General features: G+C 40.6%; 1 protein-coding gene across 2 annotated transcripts in view; it reads right to left on the reverse strand.

Moving 5' to 3' along the window:
* mgat4b (alpha-1,3-mannosyl-glycoprotein 4-beta-N-acetylglucosaminyltransferase B) overlaps positions 1 to 23,665 on the reverse strand; it is a 232,561-nt gene that overhangs the window by 66,433 nt on the left and 142,463 nt on the right. For both annotated transcript variants that reach the window (XM_036569309.1, XM_036569310.1), the window contains exons 5-6: positions 11,903 to 11,949; positions 7,361 to 7,474 (exon numbers count right to left, since the gene is read on the reverse strand). In XM_036569309.1, coding sequence (XP_036425202.1) covers positions 7,361 to 7,474; positions 11,903 to 11,949 — 161 coding nt within the window. The remainder of the gene's footprint in view (positions 1 to 7,360; positions 7,475 to 11,902; positions 11,950 to 23,665) is intronic.

Below are 23,665 nucleotides of genomic sequence, written 5' to 3' on the forward strand. Positions count from 1 at the left end.
TTAAACTGGTCTAATTTATACTGATCTAATTTACACTGTGATGATTTAAACTGGTCTAATTTAAACTGGTTTAATTTACACTGTGCTTATATACTGTGTTGATTTATACAGGTCTGATTTACACTGTGCTGATTTAAACTGGTCTAATTTACACTGTGCTGATTTAAACTGGTCTAATTTATACTGATCTAATTTACACTGTGCTGATTTAAACTGGTCTAATTTATACTGATCTAATTTACACTGTGCTGATTCAAACTGGTCTAATTTACACTGTGCTGATTCAAACTGGTCTAATTTACACTGTGCTTATATACTGTGCTGATTTTAATTGGTCTAATTTACACCGCTTCCGGGTTCTCCTCCCTTGTCTAACATGCTCCAGGACTCCATTTCCCAGAACCCCAATCCTCATGACGTCACCCCTTCCACCAATCACAGGCCTCTGCCTCGTTCTCAGTCACCCGACTACTAATTCAACACACCTGTATCCGTTTGCCTTGGACTCTAAAAGGATCCTGGTTTGTTCTCCTCTTTGCGAGGTATTGCCACTCTACTGGTTTACTGAGCGCTTCTCTTCTGATTACATGACCTGTGTACTGAACCCATTGCCTGGTTTTCCATTGTTAGTCTTTTGGATTTGCCCTTTTGCTCTGGTTGCCTGTGTTTTTGTATCTTCTGGTTTTTTGACTTTTGCCTGTTTTTGGATACTGTTTTTGGATTTGCCCTGACTCTGTTCTTTCATTAAATCAACTTTCGTATTTAAGATCTTTTCGTATTTAAGAGTGTCTTTCTGTGCTTGTTGAGCGTTACAATATACTGTGCTGCTTTGAACTGGTCTAATTTAAACTGGTCTAATTTACACTGTGCTTATATACTGTGCTGATTTACACTGGTCTAATTTACACTGTGCTTATATACTGTGCTGGTTTACACTGTGTTTATATATTGTGCTGGTGTAAACTGGTCTAATTCAAACTGGTCTAATTTACACTGTGCTTACATACTGTACTGATTTAAACTGGTCTAATTTACACTGTGCTGATTTAAACTGGTCTAATTTACACTGTGCTGATTTAAACTGGTCTAATTTACACTGTGCTTAAATATTGTGCTGATTTACTGAACCGGTTTATACGGTGCTGATATGCTGTGCAAATCTATGCTGATTTACACTGTGCAGATTTATCCTGTGTCAGTGTGTACTGCCAACTTACACAGTGATATCCTGTGCTGATTTACACTGCAATGATTTACACTGCGCTGTACTGTGTTAAAAGCTGGCTGACCTGCTATTGATATAGGCCACCAGCTAAGGTGATGCCACTTTTCTGGGTTAGCTTGCACTGCTGCACTCTGCTCCTGTGAGTTTCTAGCCCAGTTATCAGTTCTGTTTCAGTTTATCACTCATATTTGGTCACTGATCTAAAATTAAATGCTTGTTAGCGACAATATATTAACTAAATAAACTAGCTACAGCTACAACATGTAATACTGGCACCCACTGAAGCTCTGCTATAAATGCCAATAACGTTGGACAGCACTGCACATTTAAAACACTTTACACACGTCTGCCTGCATCATATCCATTTTGCTGCTGGAAGAAGAAAACCTCATATCTCCATTTTTGTCTTTTTTCAGTTTTTGACATAATTTGAAAATACCTGTTGTTCTTTACATTGTGTGTAAATTTCATGAACAACTGAGCAAAAGAAATGACCCAAAATGACTCGGACAGAATTCTGGTTCCATTGACTTACATTAAAAGTAAAGTAGGTTTGTTTCCTTCTCCTATAAAGTTACTGTTTTGGTGATTTGAGGTTTTCTACCGACAGCAGCGATTTGCAGACAACTTGGTTATTTTTAATTATCATTAAAACAACTGAGGAGTTTCCAAACTTCACAATAATCCAACTAAACCTAATGGTCAACCTAACTGGACTAGCCATTAATGTAAAGTAACAGCAGGAACAAGCCTGTCAGTGCTATCACACCCAATCAAAACAAACCAAACTCTACCACTTCAACTTTCCTAATTGCTCCAAAAGCGCTGACATCATCAATATGGAAAACTGCAGATAACGAGCGCAGCGAAAAACAGCAACTACAAACGAGAAAGAGAGAAAAAGCAAAGGCTGGAAGTAAAAAAGAAAAGTAAAAAAAAAGCCTGTGCTCATCCAAAATGGATTTCTGCCCGTCTTGCCTGATTTGCTATTGATTCATCTGTCTGCTTGACGGGTGATTGATTGGGCTGCCTGGCCAGCATAGGACTGATTTGTTCATCAGTGCTCTCTTGGCTGGACTCGTCAGCCTGGCACAATAAAGCAAGGCTTTGTTTCAACAAGAGAAACAAACAGAGTTAAATTTAAATATTTTACTTCTATCAGTCTCTGCAACTTGACTGTTTGTTTAAAATACCAAAATAAAGAGGGAGAGTCGGAAAAGGACACATTAATCTTTGCCTGATAGCAAAATGATTAGACTAATAAAGTGCATGTGTGTGCTTTATATTCACAATAGTAACTTGATTAGATTTATGTCGTTCTATTCCTGCGGTTTCCTGTCTCTAACTCCAAGGCAACACACACACACACACACACACACACACACACACACACACACACACACAGCTTCTACTTCGCATTTAGATACCAGAAGCTCATAAGAGATTTAAACAGTGCTACGAATTTGCAAACATGTGCTTGAATGTCACTGAATATTAAAATATGATCCATTCAGGTAATTATATGAGATTTTTAAAAATGCATGTGTGGATATTACACACCAGTGGTAGACGGAGTACACAAATCCTGTACTTGAGTAAAGGTGCAAACATCCTTTATAAAATATATGACTAAAAATAGAAATTCTGAAAAAAATGTATATCTTAATTTGAGTTAAAGTACAAAAGCACTTGCTACTCAAGTATAAAATGTGAAAGTATTGCAAGGGGGCGGGGTTGTGTCCTCTCCAATTTCTGGAGGAGGCTAAATTGCCCCACCCCCCAAATAATTTGCTCTAAATACATCCAAACTTTGCTTTTTAACAGTGTGTTCTGATTTCTTTAGGTTGTTAAATTCAACCATAAATACACTATATGGACAAAAGTATTGGGACACCTACACATCACACCCACAGGAGTTTTTATGAATCCCATTTTAAATCCATAGGCAGTAACATGGAGTTGGTCCCCCTGTGCAGCTGTAACAGCTTCTACTCTTCTGGGAAGCTTCCACAAGATTTTGGAGAGTGTCTGTGATTTTTGCTCGTTCATCCAGAAGAGCATTTGTGAGGTCAGACACTGATGTTGGACGAGAGGGTCTGGCTCACAATCTCCGTTCTAGTTCATCCTATAGGTGTTGAATGGGGTTGAGGTCAGGGCTCTGTGAGGGCCAGTCAAGTTCTTCCACACCAAACTCACCCAGTCGGGCCTTTATGGAGCTGCTTTGTGCTCTGGGGCTCAGTCATGCTGGAACAGGAAAGGTTCTTCCCCAAACTGTTCCCACAAAGTTGAAATTGTACAGTTGTCCAAAATGTCTTGGTGCTGAAGCATTAAGATTTCCCTTCACTGGAACTGAGTGTTCTAGACCAACACCTGAAAAACAGCCCCATATCATCATCCCTCCTCCACCAAACTCTACAGTTGGCACAGTGCAGTCAGGCAGGTAACGTTCTCCTGGCATTCGCCAAACCCAGACTCGTCCATCAGACTGACAGATAGAGAAGCTGATTCGTCACTCCACAGAATGCGTTTCCACCGCTGCAGAGTCCAGTGGTGGCGCTTTACACCACTCCATATGACGGTTGGCATTGTGCTTGGTGATGCAAGGCTTGCATGCAGCTGCTCGGCCACAGAAACCCATTCTGTCACAAACGTGTGTAAAGGCAGGCTGCGTGGCTAGGTGCTTGATTTTATACACCTGTGGCAATGAGACTTGATAAAACACCTGTATTCCATGATTAAGGGTTGTGTCCCAATAATTTCGTCCATATAGTGCATTTCTTTTGAAGTCGTATCGTTTTTAAAGAACTATGGCTTAAACAGAGAGGATCTTCGGTTTAAATTCTTATTTTCCATCACATGCTTACCTCCCTGAGCACAGACTCATGGGAATTGCAGTCCGTGTACAGCCGGCATCTGTCATGTTCCTTTACTGCCGCAGAGCCAGCTCCACTTTTCTAATGTTCAAGACTGTCAAGGATGTGTAAAAGTGAGGTAAACGAAGCAGGATAGCTGTGATAATGTAAGACACCGCCAGCTTGTTTTCTACCACAGGCTGTAGCTCCACCCTGGATTAAAAAGGCTAACACTGGAGCCTCGTTAGAGCAAACGAGCTAGCTAGTTTAGTAAGTTTAGCAGTTTATTTACTTCATTAAATCTAGAAAAAAAAAGCTACTAGTGTTGAACTTATCTGTAAATAAACGCTCTCGATCGTGTCTCGGTCTGAACATGATTTTGACTCAGTCTTGTCTCAGTCTTGAAGTAGGGTGGACTTGGAAATTGTTGTTGAGACCACTCACTAAGACCACTCTCACTTTTTAAAGCCTCTATATCTCGAAAACTTTCTGCAGGTTTACACACTACCTGTCTATCTACTAGGCACAATGACAGCGAGTGTGTTTACGTGCACTTAATAATCCGATAACTACAGAAAATTATTTTGTCAGTAATCTGATCAACATGTTTACATGCTTTTGAGTAATCAGATAATGCAAAAGTCTACATGAGTCAGGCAATAATTGGATTTCTGCTTTATGACCAGCCAATAAACTCACAGAAGAAGATGTGACGTAAATATAGCGTAAAACTTGAACTTCATGCTGCAGCATTTTTTTTAAACATTGCATCACTTTACCTAAAAATATGAACATACACCATCTAGAAGATGAAGGAAAATACTTTATTTCGTAATTGGTTTCAGTGTCACTCCAGCAGTGTTTTGCTGCTAACTTATTTCTGGTGCCGCCGTCTGTTTTCGCGCATGCGCAGACTGAGAAATCTGAAAGAAATCAGAGTAAGAGTTCACATGCACTGAGAAATCTGATCACTGTGATAAAATCCAGCTCTCTTTATCTGATTTCTTAATCAGATTTCTAGATTGGAGTATGGTGTTTACATGACCATTTGAAAAATCGGATAACCGCAGAAATCCGATTATGATCGGATTATTGAGTGCATGTAAACGCACTCACTATTTCCTGAAAGAATCAGGCAAATATTCCCGATTTAAGACAGTATTCATCTAAAAATCTTCTCACACAAGATCATTTACATCTCATACATACAGACACACAATGTCTGAAAAAATGTATCATGTATCGTGAAAGTTTTCTCTACTCTGCTCAGGAGAAACTGCTGAAACTACTACCACATAGCTTTATGTGGCCCTGTGCTGTGTGTTACCTGTGCCTGCAGACCCTCTGATTCTCATTCACTCAGTCTGTGTGATCCCACTGTGACTGCGCATGATGCAAGAGCGAGTGTGTTTCTATATGTGTGTGTGAGGCAGGGAGGAAGTTAAACAGCTGTGGCAGTGCAGGGACGCTGCCTGCTTTTGGGTGTGTTCATGAAAAAAACATGAGCAGCTCGAACCTCAGGGAGCCTTTCTCCTCACAATCACACACTCCCACAGGTTTGTTTATACACAATTTCAGTACATGAAGTCATACATATGTCCCATACGTATAACGCAGTACTGTGCAAAAGTCAGAGACCAGTATCAGAAAAACAGAAAACATATATTTAACAGAAAATTACACAGAAGCCTCAATATTAATAAATAATATCATGTTTTTCAGTGTTTACTGCTTCCACCCTTTGCCTTTATTACGGCTTCCATGCGTCTAAAGCAGGGTTCACAACCCAAATATGATGGAGAGCCATTTTGTCCTTTTGACAAAAATCAAACCACCTTGACAGCCACAACATTTTATATCCATCTTTTATGTTTCAGTATGTGTTAATGTACTAATATAGGCTAAAAATACAATATTAACGAAAACACAGACTCACTTTGCTCAGCTTTAAGCTTTAGCTCAGCTATATCCGCTTTTCTCGCATCTCCGGCAGGAAACTTTTTCACGAAAGTAGAACAGTTTCTTGTAAAATGTTTCTCAACGTTTGACTTTTTTACAGGCCTGAGTCGCTTCTCGTTCATCAGCTTCTTGTTCGAATGCCAAAATTCAAGTGAGAAGCTGGCAAATGAGAAGCGACTTCAGCCTCGAGACTTTTTAGTGTTGGACAGTTTCTCGATGCAGATTAAACGTATCAGAAAACCGGCTGGGGTTATAAATGCAAATAAGTCCATTCATCTCCAAATTATCGATGTTCGTCTTAAATTGTTCTCTTTGCCTTTTCATTAGCTACTAGCTAGGTGTGATTGTTGGTCTGCGCTGGTGTCTGTGTTGCTATGGTGACCAGCAGTCTGCGCTGATCTTCAGGGTTAAAGGGTGAATTAGCAGTTCTGCATTAACTCCAGCGTTTAAGACCATTTATTGTTAAACTGTGTTGAACGATCAGCAGAGCTTTATTTTACTGTAAAAGGAGGATTATTTTATTTTTAGATTAAAAATCTAATTCTGCTGTGGAGCTGCAACAGGGCAGTAACAGAGCTGCATGTTGCTGACCCCTGGTCTAAGGTTCACTCTTAGAAGTTGGTTGCATTTTCTGCTTCTCACAATATTAGTAATGCCTAAAACATTCAATGCTGTTGAGGTCTGGACTCTCTGCTCTGAGAACACCAGCAGCTTCTTAGTTTAATTTGCAAATGTTCTTTATTTGTCTATTTCCTTTTCTCAATAAGGGCTTCTTGACAGCTACACATCCTTTCAGACCCACAGCGCTGAGTCGTCTTCTCACAGTGGAAGGATGGACAGAAACACCTGTGGATGTTTTCAGATCTAAAGCAGCTCGATTTTCTCCTCTCTCTCAAAGATGAAAGCTTTTATTGCTGTTTATCTGATGGGGGCAGTTTTGGTGTCTACCAGGTCTTACACAGCACTCAAATATCTCCTGTAATATTAATAATTTAATAAATAAACTAATTTTCTCTGATGTTTACACAGCACTGTAGCTGGCCAGTAACCAAATATGTAATTACAAAAATGCATTTAAATTGAGGTAAATGTAATAATTCTGTATTAATACAAGTCTGCTTGTTAGTGTGTGTGTGTATCACCGACTGAGGCTTCCTAACGTGGCCGGGTATGCAATGGCGCATTAAATCAAACAGGAGAGAGAGGAGATAACGCATGCTGATGTCACAGCGCCGGCCAAGGACAAAACCCAGAGACCCTGAAAACACACACACACACACACACACACACACACACACACTCCAGCAGGTGCTGGTTTCATTACCTGACACGTTCTTTGGGGTCACCGAACGACTCTTTGAGGTTGGAGAAGTCCGGGTAGAAATGGACTGACGGAGAGATAATCTCCAACAAACCTGACTGAATCTCCCCCGGAAATCTGAGAGAGAGAGAGAGAGAGAGAGAGAGAGAGAGAGACTAAAGATTAAAGACTATACAAATTATACAATTAATCATTATCACAATTCCCAGAGAGCAAACATCAATAATGAGGGAGACAGAGAGAGGAGAGAGAGATAAAGAGAGGAAAGAGAGAAAAAGAGAAGAAAAAACAAGAAAGCAAGAAAGAGAAAGGGAGAGAAAGAGAGAGACAGTCCAAAGGAAAGGAAAGAGAGAAAGATGAGAAAGAGAATCAGTACAACAGACTAACACGGAAAACAGTGATGAGGCGACTGAAAAAAAGCTGAAAATAGAGAGAAAATGACAAAGGAGTGCATGAACCAAAACAGCAAAGAAGAAGCAATCAAGTGTTTCACAGAGAGAATAGACAGATAGAGAGACACAGAAAAGAGAGAGGGACCGAGAGAGAGAGAGAGAGACAGAGAGAGATATAGAGACAGACTAAAGATTAAAGATTATATAAATTATACAACTGACCATTATCACAATTCTCAGAGAACAAACGTCAATAATAAGAGAGAGACAGAGAGAGAGAGAGAGAGAGAGAGAGAGAGAGATGAGACAGACAGAGAGGTAGAAGAGAAAAGGAGAGACAGACAGAGATAGGAAGAGGAAAAAGAGAAAAAGAAAAGAAAAAAAAACCAAGAGAGCAAGAGAGAGAAAGGGAGAGAAAGAGAGACAGACAAAAGGAAAAGAAAGAGACAAAGATGAGACAAAGAGAATCAGTGCGACAGACAGACATGTGAAACAGGCGACTAGTGTTTCACAGAGAGAGAGACAGAGATGGAGAGACAGAAAGACACAGAAAAGGGAGAGAGAGGGATGGAGAGAGAGAGAGAGAGAGAGAGAGAGAGAGAGAGAGAGAGAGATACAGTATTCAGGAACCTGTGGGGAAGCTTGGTTGCCGGGGTAACAGGAGCATCTATTGAACTAGAAGTGACAGAGCATTTTCCTACTCTCACACACACCATGAGTGAGCAGTAAACACACACACACACACACACACACACACACACAATTCCACACACGGTAATAACAAAGTCAAAAAGGCGTCACATATTTGTTTACCAATGAATGAACCGACGTACAGACGTTTACTTTAACATAACAAACAGAAAGAGCCTGAGTATTCTGTGTGTCTGTGTGTGTGTGTGTGTGTGTGTGTGTGTGTGTGTTTGTGTACAAGTTTGTATGGGCGTGTGTGTGTGTGCGCATGTGTGTTGTGTTTGTAACAGATGTTGAGATGTAGTAGTACTCACATCTGGAAAAAACAGAACACATAAGTGTACAAATATGCTGAAAACAGTGTGAGAAACCAACACACACACACACACACACACACACACACACACACACACACACACACACACACACACAATTCCACACACAGCCCTGGGCTGTGAGGTCAGGAGGAGAGTGAAGGGGGTGTGTCTCAGCACTCAGAGGAGCAGCACTTTCCCCTTCTGCCTCTCTTTAGAGTGTTGTTTTCTTGCACTCACTCACCATAAAGGCACAGAAGGAAAGTTTTAAGCCACATGGACTTTGTTTTGTGTGTGTCTGTCTGTGTGTGTGTGTGTGTCTGTGTGTGTGTGTGTGTGTGTGTGTGTGTGTGTGTTTCTGTCATCTCCACTTACAACAGAAATAAAACAGTTGGGTTACAGTGTTAAATGAGACAAGAATTAAACAGTAACAGACCGTTCAGAGGGGTGGCACACAACAGACAAATAGTGCAACAGTGTCTATGTGTGTGTGTGTGTGTGTGTGTGTGTGTGTGTGTGTGTGTGTGTGTGTACAAACTGCTTTTCAGGCCTCAAAAAGGGAAAGACACTCACTCATACACATACACACATATATTACCAGTCAAAGGTTTGGACACAATTGATTAAAAGTATGTTTTTCATCATTTCAATGACATAAAAGTCAATACTGAAATACCTGTTTCTTACACAAATATACACTAATTTCAATATCAGTTTTATGCTGATTTATCTTTATAGTAACATCTGCTGTTCTGTTTATCATTCTGGGCACATCTAACATTTCCTTTTCACATCTTCATACTAATTAATTGAAATGTGTGAAGCTGTGGAGCAGCAGCATCATAACAGAATCAGTTCATACATCTGTAACACTTCTTAATTGAAAACTGTGACAGTAAACTTTTGAAAACTAGTATAACAACACTGTAAAAATGAGAGGTCAGCTCAATTTACAACGATACAGCAACTGATTACATGGCTTTTCCTGATTTGACTCAACTTGAGGACACCAGAGTTCACACAACTCAGACTTCTTAGTTGAGTCAAAAATTCTCCCAGCTACTGTTTCTAGTTCTGCATCTCAGTTAGATAAACAAAACAATGTGTTTTTACTCAGTTTCTCCACTAGCTGGCGCTCCCTCTATCACACAGTCCCATCTGGCATATTTTCCTAATGGGCTTTAGGATATGGACAGCTGTGGTGTTGCTGGGATTCAAACTCACAACCTCCTGATGTTGGGTTGAATTATTAGACAGCTGCACCACATGAGACGACGCCATGCTTTAAAGTTAAAAGAACAAATATTTTTTCCAGTGTATTAAACATTTATAGACACAAAATCCGAGTTGCTTCATGTGTTCCTGAGTGGTGCAGTGGACTAAGCCATCACCCCAACAGGAGGTTGTGAATTTGAGCCCCAGCGATGCCGTAGCCATCCTTAAGTGTGTAGTCAAGAGGAAAAGATGTCGAGCTGGATTGTGTGAAAGAGTCCTGGCTGGTGGGGAAGTTAAGTATAAAAAACAAGTTTATTCTATTTACCTCACTGAGACGCAGAACTAAAAAATTAAGAGAATGTGTGAACTCTGGTGTCCTCGAGTCGACTCAAGAAAAGCCATGTAATCAGGTACTGTATCATTTTGAGTTGAGCTGATCATTTTTAACAGTGAAGTGACTTTTTTAAAAGGACTGTCCAATTATTTATACAATCAATCATATATATATATATGTAAAATTTACTAATTAACTAACATTATGTTCATCATGTGTACCTGAGCACGAAAATCAAATGATTTCCATGAGGTGTGAACAGTTTCCAATTTCAATCAACCCCATTCCAGTAAGAGCAACAGAGGCTGCATTTACCAACCAATTAGTGTATGTATTATATACAGTACTGTGCAAAAGTCTTAGGCATCTAAACACATTATTATTTTATTATTAGACATCATTGTATAGTTTTTGCTTGTAAATTCACCTTATATCATTATAATAAGTTCAATTTTCATTTGCCAGCATTTTTATGTACTTGAGTAATCAGATAACGGGGGAACTCCTGGGTCTACGAGCCGAGCAGTAATCAGATTTCTGCTTTACAACCAGCCAATAAACTCACAGAAGACAACGTGACTTTTTTTTTAAAACATTGTGCTACTTTACCTGAAACTATGAACATACATTATCTACAACATTAAAAACATTTAAATTCTTCATTTCGTCATGTAGTTGGTTTCAGTCCCACTGTGTTAAGCGCTGCTTGCTTAGTTCTGGTACCACGGTCTGTTTCACACATGTGCAGACTGAGGAATCGGAAAGAAATCAGAGTAAGGGTACACATGCGCTGAGAATTCTTAATTTGATCCATAAACTTCTGAGTATTCGAGCGTGCTGTTTACATGACCACTCAAATAATTAGATAACTGCAGAAATCTGATTACGATCAGATTATTCACTGCATATAAATGCACTCAATGTCATATAAAATCACTACTTATTGTATTAATGTTATATCTATTTATTCTAATATTAGTATTTTTCTGAGCAAATAAACACTTACTGACCAGATAAACAGCTTTTTACATTGTTCCAGGTGCCTAAAGGTTTTGCACAGTGCTGTATCATATTTACAGACAGCTCTCTCTGTCATACTGTATGTCTTGTTTCAAGAGTACTGTAGCTTTTCACTTTGCTATTGCTTTAGTTAGTTTTCTGCTTGTTGGGCTTTAAAGAGGAACTATGGATGGTTCGAAGGGTCAATGAAAATGCATTAACACTGTTTTTTAATAATGGTTTAATAATTTGTTGCATTAATATGTTAACACCAGTAATTTCACCCAGTTTTTCTTCCCATTTTACTCACTGTATTGTATATCTGATTAACTGTTAATTATCAAAATATCTGTCCTCCTTAATGAGCTTGAGCTGAGTTATCAGCTGTGTTGTGAGGTAGAGTGGATCTAAACAGCTCTTCGTGGCAATAGGTCAATATTTCTGACTGTATTAATTCCTCAGTTTTGACGTCTTCACTATTATCCAATAGTGAAAGTCGCACCAATAAAGAAAAAGCCTTTTATGAGCAGAAGTGTCAGACCTTTAACTGGTACTGTAAAACACAGCTCCATGGTGAGAATGATATTGACAGAGTACTCACAGGCGCTTGAGGTTGTCAGCCACACTGTTGGCGTACTGCTGGTCTGTCTGCAAAACAAAGGAAGCACAATGAGAGCGCAGTCTGTGTCCAGCTGAACCAGCACATTTTGTCCAGTAATTAAAGCAACACTTCAGGGCAAACAACATAAACTCGGCCCAATTTAGAGCCCAGTTTCCCTCTTCAAGTCAAACTACATTTAATTATTACTATACCCAATTCTTTCACCCGAAAGGATCAATCTGGAATTGGCAGATTCTGTTGCAAACATCTGATCGATCCAGAGATACGCTATATGGACAAAAGTATTGGGACACCTACACATCACACCTACGGGGGCTTTTATGAATCCCATTCTAAATCCTTAGGCATTAATATGGAGTTGTTCCCCCTTTGCAGCTGTAACAGCTTCCACTCTTCTGGAGAACTGGCCTCTGGGTGGGTAGGATAGCCCCCCTTCTCCCCCATCACCCAGCACAGACATCTATTAGCTGACGTAACAGATCTGGCGGTTGTTCAGCCATCTAAAGACGTTGCATTAGCAGCAGTTTGAAGAGATGCGGTGGAGCTTCACAGGTCTCGGAGGAAGCCTGTGCTAGCTTTCGCCCTCCTAGCACTGGTACCATCGTGTGACTGGGAGACTCTTATCTAGTGGGTGGAACTGGATACGACTAAATTGGGGAGAAAAAATGTAGGGAAAAAAAATCTCGTTTTCTTATTTTTTTTTGTTCTTCTGTTTTATTTTCATTGTTTTTTATGACTTATTTTGTGTATCTCATCTCTGCATATCATTCTGCTTCAGTGCACTGTCTGGGATGCTCTGCCGCTCTGCTTGTGCAGCCTGTGTGAAAGCGCTGACCGTATGCGCCGAAATGAAAATCAAGACGATCCGTGTCGCTCACGCCACACAGAGGTAGTACGTGTGAAACAGGCTTTAGAGTCCCAGTATTGGCTGATCCCCTCACTGAAAATCAGAAATCAAATCACTCTCACAAAACCTGATCAGTCCACCTCTGCTTTAGTCTGTGGTAAGTCTGTGTCTGAGAAAGTGAGGTAACACACACACACTCAAACACAGGATTCACAAAGAGGACCACAAAGGCCAAGCAAATTCCAGGCCGACCAAAGCCGACCGTGACCCGCCGGCTGCATCATATCATCGGCCTTTCCCAGAAGCGCTCTGATTGAATAAGTCATTGTTTTCTGGCCGACCAGAGAAAGTCCAGAGACGGCAGAGAGAAAACGACAGAGGAAAGAAGAGATCAGAGGAAGGACAGGAAACACCTGGAGTCATTTCGACCAAATCCGTCTTTTTTACGGAGAGAGATAGAGAGCGATACAGAGAAAATAGAAAGATATTAAGACAGAGAGAGGGAAGGGGATTTGTCACAGGAGGGCACAAAAAAACACGCAGCTCATTTGTTACGAATAACGGTTTTGTCACGAAACTGAAAAGGCGGCGTTCCCCTGACGCAGGTCTGTCACGACAGAGAGGGAGAAAGAGAAAAGCTCTTTTCTGCTCCCGTTTTTAGCCAAGTTTAGTGCACCAAACAGACAGGAGGCAAAAAAAAAACACTTCAGCATAACTGTGAGCCCAGAGATGAGAGGGAAGAGACGGAGCTCTACTTCATCTGCATGGCAAGGACGAGTGAATGACTGGTAGAATGAAAAAGAGAAAAAGAGAGAGAGAGAGAGAGAGAGAGAGAGGGGAAGGGAACCCCTGACCCTCCATCTCTCTCAAGGCCGTTACGTTTTCTAAGACAAATGCAAAAATAAACACACACACACAGCTGAAAGGTAGTGAGCTGGGTTTCACTGCTAAGAAAGAAAGAAAGACAGAAGTAGAAAAGTCTTTGAACAAAAAAAGGTTGGATAAAGCAAGAGGTAAAACCAGAGTGAATATCGATGTGGTTCTCCAATGGTAGCGAAACCTGAGGGAGTTGAAAGGCTGGAAAGTGACACCAAGGTTGCTATTTTTCTGTTGGACAGGTAATTATATGGTTTGTTTTGTTTATGGGGGAATCTGTTAGTTTCTAACATAGCTAGCTACTAATGTAGCTGGATTATATACTAGTCCAATGTTAGCTAATGTTGGCTAAGCTGTAGATGTTTATTTTGTATGATATCTCTGTGTGGATATGTTCATATGCCGTGCACAATCATGTGTTTTGGCGGAATGGAGGGCTGGAAGTAGAGGGTGGGATTGTTTTCAGTTGCAATTTTCAAATACTAGGTTACGGCCTCCCGAGTGGCCCCATCATCAGGAGATCATGAGTCCGATCCGTGGTGATGCTATAGCCATCCATGGCTGGGAGTCCAAGACAGCACAATTGGCTTGATGGACCCCCATTCCCGCCCCATCACCCACCATGACGCTAGCCAGTGCAGGCATCTGTTAGCTGACGTAGCAGACCTGGCGGTTCATGCTTTCCTCCGAGTGTGTTCAGCTGTCCGATGACGTTGCATTAGCGGCAGTTCAAAAAGATGCGGTGGAGCTTCACAGGTCTCAGAGGAAGCCTGTGTTAGCCTTCACCCTCCCTGGTTTCCTGGCTCCTACAAAATCTCCCACTCCAGCTTTAAAGCAAACGCTCAGATCGGAATTCAGGGACTTTTTTCTCCTTCATTCAGTGTTAATGTGACAGCAGCGCCTAATCTAAAGTTAGAGCCAGTTAAAGCGATGCATTTGACTCTTTTTCGACTTGCTCTAATAACGAACAGCTGAAAGATGTTTAGAGTGACTCATCTGTTCTGCTGGTTAGTTTGTTGCTCAAGAAGCATGTCGTTCCTTCACGTGACGTTTTTGAGTTTTTGATGTGCGCACTTGTTTCAGGACACAGGTTCGTTTACATTAATGACAGATGTGAGACACTTAGACCCTGTCCACACCCGGTCACTTCATTTGACTAGTATCCAGATAAGCATCCTGAATAGGTATCCTGATAAGATTTTAGCAACATGCATTTACACTTGGTAATCAAATGCCTCTCTGGTTAGACAGACTGAAATCTGATTGCTGTTTAGGACAGAATAGGCAAATCTGCTCGTTACACAGCAACAAATTACCAACTGTTTATCTGTTATCTGTTATCAGCTTCTTCATCTGCAGCAGGGTAAAGTCCCTAAAGCACAGCCTCGTGTGCTTTTACAAACTGGAAAACCTCGACACACTGACACACAGTACAATCTAGGTGTGCAGTCAGATGAGTACATTAAGTATTTTATAGTGAATTCAAACCTGCCTCAGCTTCGCTCTATAACTGCTGATTCAGAGATTATGAAGAAATGATAAAACACATGCACGTTTCAAAACATCAGATTTCATGTACTAAAGAAGTTCTGCAGAGACGAGACGATGGTTCATTCTGTCTTTGGTCTGTTTAGACGTCTCTGGTCCATTCTGTGTTCATACATCAAACTAACTGCATCAAACTCAGACCTGCTTAGAGGGTCTCAGCCCACTTATGTGGTGCGCACCAGAGTTTGGACTCTATTTGCTCTAATGAACTGCACAGAGCCATCGCACCAGAGTTCGTTTTAACCGAGCCAAACCTGCCAAGTCTGAACAGCCCCCCTACCACACACCCACCCCCCGCCCCCCATCCATGACTGCCAAGGGTTTCAGGGCTTAAAAAGATGCTTAAAATATTAAGCCCAGCTCCAAAAGTTAGTATGTACATTTACATATTTGACCTAAGATTAAATAATACTTTCCCTTATGATTTCTCTGATTTTTCTTTACTTATCTTGTTGCATTGTCACTTTGCATCTGTAAAACAGCTCATCACAAAACCAATTTTCAACATTTGAGAAAACATTTTTTAATACAAAATAACATTTCTAAGAGTTTTAACTTCAGAATTTGTATAAAACAGATTTATGTTTACTTTTTTATATAATTAACGCTATAGTACATTTACAAAATATGTATTTTATTAAAAAATTCATTGTCACAGAGATTGTGGTCACTGGTGTTAACAGGACTCTTATGTTACATTTTAACACAGTATTTTCAGCTCTATTAAACGGCTTCTTTGGGTCGAGTCTCATCAGAGAGGAAGCGTCTCAAGGCATGAGAAGGTGAGTCCAGACTCGCTCACTATATTTCATTCATTTATTAATAATTTTGTTCATCAGGCAGCACAAAATGTCTATGTGTCATCAGTGTTATGAGCTTTAATGGCTGGGTAACTCAAATTTTGTCAAAATAATGACAAATTTTATTTTTATTACTGATTTTAAACAGTTGCAAAAGCTCACCTGACAATGAGTCAGCCAATTTACAGAATCCTCAGTTTTAACCCGAATGTCACTGGAGTCACCGTCACTGGTCTTATACCATATTCATACAACACCAGTGACTGTAAAATATGTCTGGAATGAAGCTCTCCTTTCTGTATATATGATAATAGGACAGGTTAATGGACATACTAAGATTATTTAGTTTTGGGATGAAAGAAATTGACTGTTAAAGAATGTCTCCACCTGAATTCCCACTCCAAATGGAGAATGACCCATATTTGTATGCGTATTTAACTCTATTTACCAGTTTCAAGCTGGAATTCATTACAGGAAACTCTAAAACTTCATTTTTTATTATGTAACGAAAAAATTCTGCATTTTCTTTCATCAAGCCAAAAATCAAAAGCGCCATTTTTAGCTATATTTGGCTGCTGAAATCTTACAGCATTCCTAGTAATTCCATGTGTTACTTCACAGCTTCATAGCCCTCCTGACCCCACGGGACATCCTGAGCAGCTCTGAGGTGGGTCGGACCGGCCCATAAATCCTTCTCCGTCAACAAAAGCATTGTGTTTAACAGAGCCATTAACCGATGAATAAATCATCAAGCAATTACTGGGTCACATGGTCACGCTTCGCCGAGGGACGAAGGGCAAATGGCAACAGCTTAAACCCACTTTTCATTAGAGCTGCTGTGATCGTGAAAAACGACATGAATCCCCTCGTTATTAATCAGACAGGCTGCGAGGCCCATCGACGAGCAAAGCACTGAGTCATATCGCATTTTCACAAACAACGAGCCATTCAGTGCCTTTCTGCACCACACATTCACACATTCATGATCTGGGTCTGTCTCTCACACACACACACAAACATATACACACACACACACACACACATATACACACACACACACATATATACACATACACACACACACTCCAACTGTGCTGCGCCTCAATGAAATCAATTTGCATGTGTCTTATTTGTTTATGTATATGTAAATGAACTGTTTAAAATGAAAATAGAATAAGCGAGAGAGAGAGAGAGAACGAGGGAGGAGCAGGAGGAAGGAAAGAGCAGGAGAGAGAGAAAGAGAGAGGTACAGACTGAGAAAAGGAGGGAACAGACGGAAGAAAGAAAGGGAATAGGAGAGGAGAGAGAGATAGAAAAAGGGAAGAGCAAGAGGACAGAAAGAGAGTAGGAGAGAGACAGGGACGGGGAGAGGGAGGGAGAGAGAGAGAGAGAGAGGAAAAGAAAGAGGGGTGGAGAGGGGGAGAAGAGAGCAGAAGGGAGAGAGAGGGAAGAGCAAGAGGACAGAAAGAGTAGGAAAGAGGGGGACGGGGAGAGGAAAAAGAGAAAGAGAGAAGAAGAGGGAGAGAGGGAAGAAGAGAGGAAGAGAAAAGGGGGGGAGAGGGAGAGAAGAGAGACAAGGGGAGAAGAGAGACAAAGGAAGGAGAGAAAGGAAGAGCAGATTTTCTGAAAGAGAGAGAGACAGAGAGAAAGAGAGACCAACGTAGGAGGGAAGAGCAAGAGGCAAGAAAAAGTAGGAGAAATGAAAGACAGAGAGGGAAAGGGAGAGAGAGGGAGAGAGAGGAAGAGAAGAGAAAGATATAAAAGGAATAGAAAAAGAGGGAAGAGGAGAAGGGAGAGAGAAAGAGAAGAGCAAGAAGGACAGAAACAGTAGGAAAGAGGGGGTGATAGGGAGAGGGAAGGAGAAAAAGAGAGGGGGAGATAGAGAAAGAGAAAAAGAGAGAGAGAGGGAAGAAGAGAGGAAGAGAAAAAGATAGAGGGACATAGAGGGAGAGAGAAGGGGAGAGAAGAGAGACAAAAGGAGGAGGGGAAAGAAGGGAAGAGCAGAAGGGAAAGAGAGAGAGAGAGAGAGAGAGAGAGAGAGAGAGAGAGGGACGCTGCTGCTCTTCCAGTGCCCTTTTAAGTGTGCTCTATAATGAAGATGAAAGATGGCGTGAGCTCCAACTGAGCTTAGAACGCACACACACACACCCACACACACACACACACACACACACACACACACATATACACACACACACACACACACACACACAGTAGGTCTGGGGTAAATACAGCTCCATTTACCCATTAACTCCACCCAGTGTGTTAATTAATGTGAACTCTCTCTCCCCCTCTCTCTCTCTCACACACACACACTCGGGCATGTGTCGGGGTGGAGCCGCGGGTGTCTCGCCTGACTGTCCTTGTGAATAAATTCATTCTAATTTGTTAAATTTAATGAGTAGATGCCGGCTGCCCTCGGAGAACTCTGTGTTTTTCTCTCTTTACTTCTAAGACCCATAAAACACTGTGACTGAATCAATTTAACTCTTCTGAAACAAAAGCCTGAAAGACGTTGCAGTTCTGAGATCATGCTGGGCTTAAAAGGACTCAGACAAATCTCAGGTTTCAACATCACTGCTACTCTTTTTAACTACGCCCAACACCACTGTTTAATCAGTGGGGAGAATTCCCGGTGGGCCGGCAGTGTTTTGGGGTGTTTACTGTGAACTCGTGCATAAACTCATGCCTATAAGCTCCAGAGCGCTCAGATGAACTGTTAATGCTACTCCCAGGTGAACATCTGTAGTAACTTGGGGTTAAACCAGCAGCCCCACCTCCAGCAGTACAGCTCAGGTTTGCTGATAGTAACCAAGTTTCATACAGTGGATAGAGTTCTTGTTCTCATTTCCAGTTCCACCTTAAAACATGTAGCAGTTACATTCAGGTGCTTGTAGGGGTGCTAGCATGCAATTGCTGCACTATTTAAGGTGGAACAGAAATTCAAGTAAGAAGTTGGTGTGAATCCGGTACTGGCTGAGACAACAAGCAGTGCTCTACAGTTATTTTACAACCCATATTCCAAAAGTTGGAACGCTGTGTAAAATGTAAATAAATGTAAATAAAACCAGAATGCAACGATTTGCAAATCTCATAGACCCATATTTTATTCACTATAGAACACAGACCACATATCAGATGTTGAAAGTGAGACCATTTTACCATTTCATGAAAAATATTAACTCATTTAGAACTTGATGGCAGCAACGCATCTCAAAAAAGTTGGGACGGGGCAACAAAAGGCTGCAAAAAGGAAAGTGGTACTATAATAAAAACAGCAGGAGGAGCAATTTGCAACTAGCTCACATGACAGGCTATAAAAAGAGCATTTTAGAGAGGCAGAGTCTCTCAGAGGCAAAGATGGGCAGAGTTTCACCAATCTGCAAAAAACTGTGGAACAATTTCAGAAAAATGTTCCTCAATGTAAAATTGCAAAGACTTTGGATATCCCACCATCTACAGTACATAATATCATCAAAAGATTCAGAGAATCTGGAGAAATCCCTGTACGCAAGGGACAAGGTTGACGGTCAATATTGGATGCTCATGATTTTTGGGTCCTCGGGCGGCACTGCATTAAAAACAGGCATGATTCTGTACTGGAAATCACTGCAATGATTTAGGAACACTTCCAGAAATCATTGCCTGTGAACACAGTTCGCTGTGCAATCCACAAATGCAAGTTAAAGCTGTATCATGCAAAGAAGAAGCCGTATGTCAACACGATCCAGAAACACCACCGTCTTCTCTGGGCCAAAGCTCATTTAAAAAGGAATGAGGCAAAATGGAAAATTGTGTGGTCAGATGAATCAAAACTTTAAATTCTCTTTGGAAACCACGGGCACCGTGTCCTGTGGACTCAAGAGGAGAGGGAACATCCAGCTTGTATTCAGCGCTCAGTTCAAAAGCCTGCATCTCTGATGGTCTGGGGTTGTATTAGTGCCTTTGGTGTGTTTTCCAATAAAAAACATTTGGCGCATTATGAAATGAAAAATCCAGCAAAGAAGACCCAGGACTGCTGAGCAGCTAGTATCCTACATCAGACAGGAATGGGACAACATTCCTCTCCCAAAACTCCAGCAGCTGGTCTCCTCACTTCCCAGACGTTTGCAGGCTGTTGTTAAAAGAAGAGGGGATGCTGCACAACGGTAGACACGGCCCTGTCCCAACTTTTTTGAGATGCGTTGCTGCCATCAAGTTCTAAATGAGTTAATGTTTTTCATTAAATGGTAAAATGTCTCACTTTCAACATCTGATATGTGTTCTATGTTCTATTGTGAATAAAATATGGGTCTATGAGATTTACAAATCATTGCGTTCTGGTTTTATTTACATTTATTTACATTTTTCACAGCATCACAACTTTTTTGGAATTGGGGTTGTACTTTTTTTTCGATTACCAATTTTCATAGGTGAATCATGTGAAAAAAGACAGCAGTAGCAAGAACTAATACAAGAAGGCACAGAGAAGACAAAAATTAAAAAGCTACTTAAGGAGGATGAGGTCATCAGCACTGAGAAACGCTGACCTTAACTAGCACTACCACTATTACTACCTAGTACTAGTTTGTAGCATATTGACATGATTATGTCACATTTAAGATAAAAGCTTTTGCCAGTTTTCACTGATCATTAGTGAGCCACCTTGTTATCTCAGTGTAGTATAGAAATAATAAATAAGCGTAAGAAGTGAAGAAGATGAAAACAACTTTCTGTAGCAGGGAAAAAAGTTAGCCTTTAAAGGTGGGCTGGTCTCATTCATGTAACTCCGAGTCTGAAAACAAGTCCCACATACTTTTATTCATTTTTACAGTTCACAGTATATTATACAGCCATAAAAGCAAGTCATTTTAAATCACTTAACAACTTGATACAGTGTGAGGTAAGTGTGGGATGATTTAGGTATGCAGTTTCACGCAATGCTAACAGACCTTTGAAGTTAAGCCATCATTTTGCAGTCAGTGTCATAACCATATTAGAACCTCTGGGTCTAAGCTGGTTTTCATTTTGGGAAAAATCAGTGCCATTTTTTGAAAGCCAGTGCCATCAATCCCTGCGATAAACAAATGTTCCAAACCCAATATGTTCTGTTGTATGAACGCTTTTTCCCCAAATGTTAGATCCTTTGAATTATGAGGTCATTAAGCAATGGAAATATGAACATTGCCACATTCAAGCTACACTGCTGCACATAAAATTGACATCAATTGACAGGTTAGATAACCTCACCAATAAACACCATGCAAACCCGCAAACTTTCTCAAATGTGGCAGTTAAGCTGCTTCAGCAGTATTTGTCTATAGTTCAAAGAAGTGTTGTTATAGTAATAGTGTTTAAAGTTTATAACAGACTTACTTCCATGCAACATCATTTCAACGCACAGCTTAGCTTGCTATTAACATGTATGTAGCATTTTTTTGTATTTTGACTGGTAAACTGGTAATTCTTCACAGATTATCCCTTGTTTAATATAAATATATTTGTACATAGCAGAGATGTTTTTTTTTTTTTTTCCTTACATATGTCCCTTCTGTCTCTATATTTTGTGTATATTTTGTGTACTCTTAATAGATTTCAGTTTCAGCATTTTCTTTATATTTTTATTTTTACTTGCTTACTTTCTGTAGAGTGATTATCTGAGCCTCACCACAAGCATTTCAATGCATGAATGTCCTGACATGTTGTGCAAATGACAAATAAACTTGAAACTTGAAACTTGAAACAACCTCATAACTTAGAGGATTTAGTGACACCAATAAAAAACTGTACATAGGATAAAACGTATCGAGTTTGTTTATCACAGGGGGCGACAGTGGCAATTTTCAAAAAGCACCATTCATTTTTCACATTGAGAAAACTTGGAGCCAGTGTGTGAAATACCCCCTGGTTCCCAGTTGGCTGGCTGCTAATTCACCCACCATAACGACGCTGATGCCAGCTTCAATGGTAGCAAAACGTTTGGATTGAGAAATGAGGACCAATTCATTTTCCCATCCGTCTCTCAGGAAAAGTTTTCAGATTTTAAAATATGCTATGGCATATTGTAAAGTTTTTCAGAGGTAGGTCGGTGCATGATCAGGTTTGCAAGACTATGAAGGACCAACTGGGTGAGCCTGGGTGGTCTGCTACAGCGCCACCCTGAGGAAGAACAGAGCTGCATCTCTAGTTAGCTAAGAATAGCAAAGACAGAAGCTCACTGATTGTGGGTGAAGCAGCTAAACAATAACCTTTCCCTGAATTTGTATTTAAGCACCTGTTTTTCTTCAAACAGGCAGCATAACATCATCAGAATTTTGATTTTGAGACATTCGGGTGGTCCAAGAGGGGGTCCATTAGGGGATCCCAGACCCCCCGAAGCCCCTATATTATATCGACCTCAAAAATGACGCATGACTTCAGGGGTCTGTTGAAGTGCTTGAGCTTTCATTACTTGTTAGCCACATTAGTCTTGTAGCTCCAGTGCAAAACCAAAGCAGCAGAATTTGGATAAACATTAGCTTAGCTTCCTGGCTAACTGACGTCATTTGGAGTAAGAGAAGAAACTGCGTAAATAAAGGTTTTTTTGCAGAACTATCGCTTTAATAATGCCATTGCTATGATCCAGAATAAAGTTCAGGACAGTCAGCATGTGTCTCCAGGCATTTCCTGCAATCATACATGGAACGTGAGTGGGCTATGATCAGCATCATAATGCTGGTAAATGGTAATTAACCTCCAACATTGTACCACCACAAGCCCCCCTTCCTCCACACACACACACATATATGCCCAGACATGAGCACACACAAACAGATGGCAGTGGGCGGGGTCTATTTTCCCCACTGTGTACTGTGTACTGTGGAGGTGGCTGCATCTTAAGAAGCCCATTATGCATGTGATGATTTAATGTATGAAGAGAATCTTTAATCACCACAGGAAGAGGACACACACTCCGTCCTCCCTTATAAACAAGCCAGCACAAACATGCGCTAAGATCACTCAGCACTGACCTTTCTGGGAGGCAATCTGCTTGCTGTATTACAATTTGTTCTACATGACAGAAGCAGGCTTCATGCATTCACACAGACACATGCATTTTAGGGCCTTGAAACAACATATATTGTGATTAATTGTATTATTTTGTATGGTTAATCATGATTAATCGCATCTGTCTAATTTGCTCAAATTTGACCCAAAAGCCCTATTCGAGCAGTATTAGTACTACCCGCAGACGTGCCGTAATCTGAGTTATAAGGGCCGTGATTTAATCCAGTACGAATCTGCCATGTCTGTAGTTTTTACACGTCTGCTAAATAATAATTCTGGACTGAATTGCCTTCTATAATTACTCAGAGCTTCTCAGTAATAGTACTCCAGCTCATATTGACATCTCAATAATGTATTACCGAAACCAGGTAATAGAAAATGGACGAGGCTGAAGTTTGCTTTCTATTTGTCTGCTTCTTGTTCACATTTTCCCATTCCACCTTAAATGGTTCATGACAAGAACACAGTCAACAACATTTTTGTTGGTGGCCAAATTACAAGGAGAAGAAAGATTAAACATCTCAAAAGCCCCCTCGCCAGGCAGTGCGTTCTCTGTCTTGTTGGGTGGCATTTGGTACGTTAAATGATCCAACTTTACTAGCCTAATGCTAGTTTATATGCCAGTTAGTCACACAACGTATTGTT

Source organism: Colossoma macropomum, unplaced genomic scaffold, assembly GCF_904425465.1.
Source record: "Colossoma macropomum unplaced genomic scaffold, Colossoma_macropomum, whole genome shotgun sequence".
NCBI classification, from domain to species: Eukaryota; Metazoa; Chordata; class Actinopteri; order Characiformes; family Serrasalmidae; genus Colossoma; species Colossoma macropomum.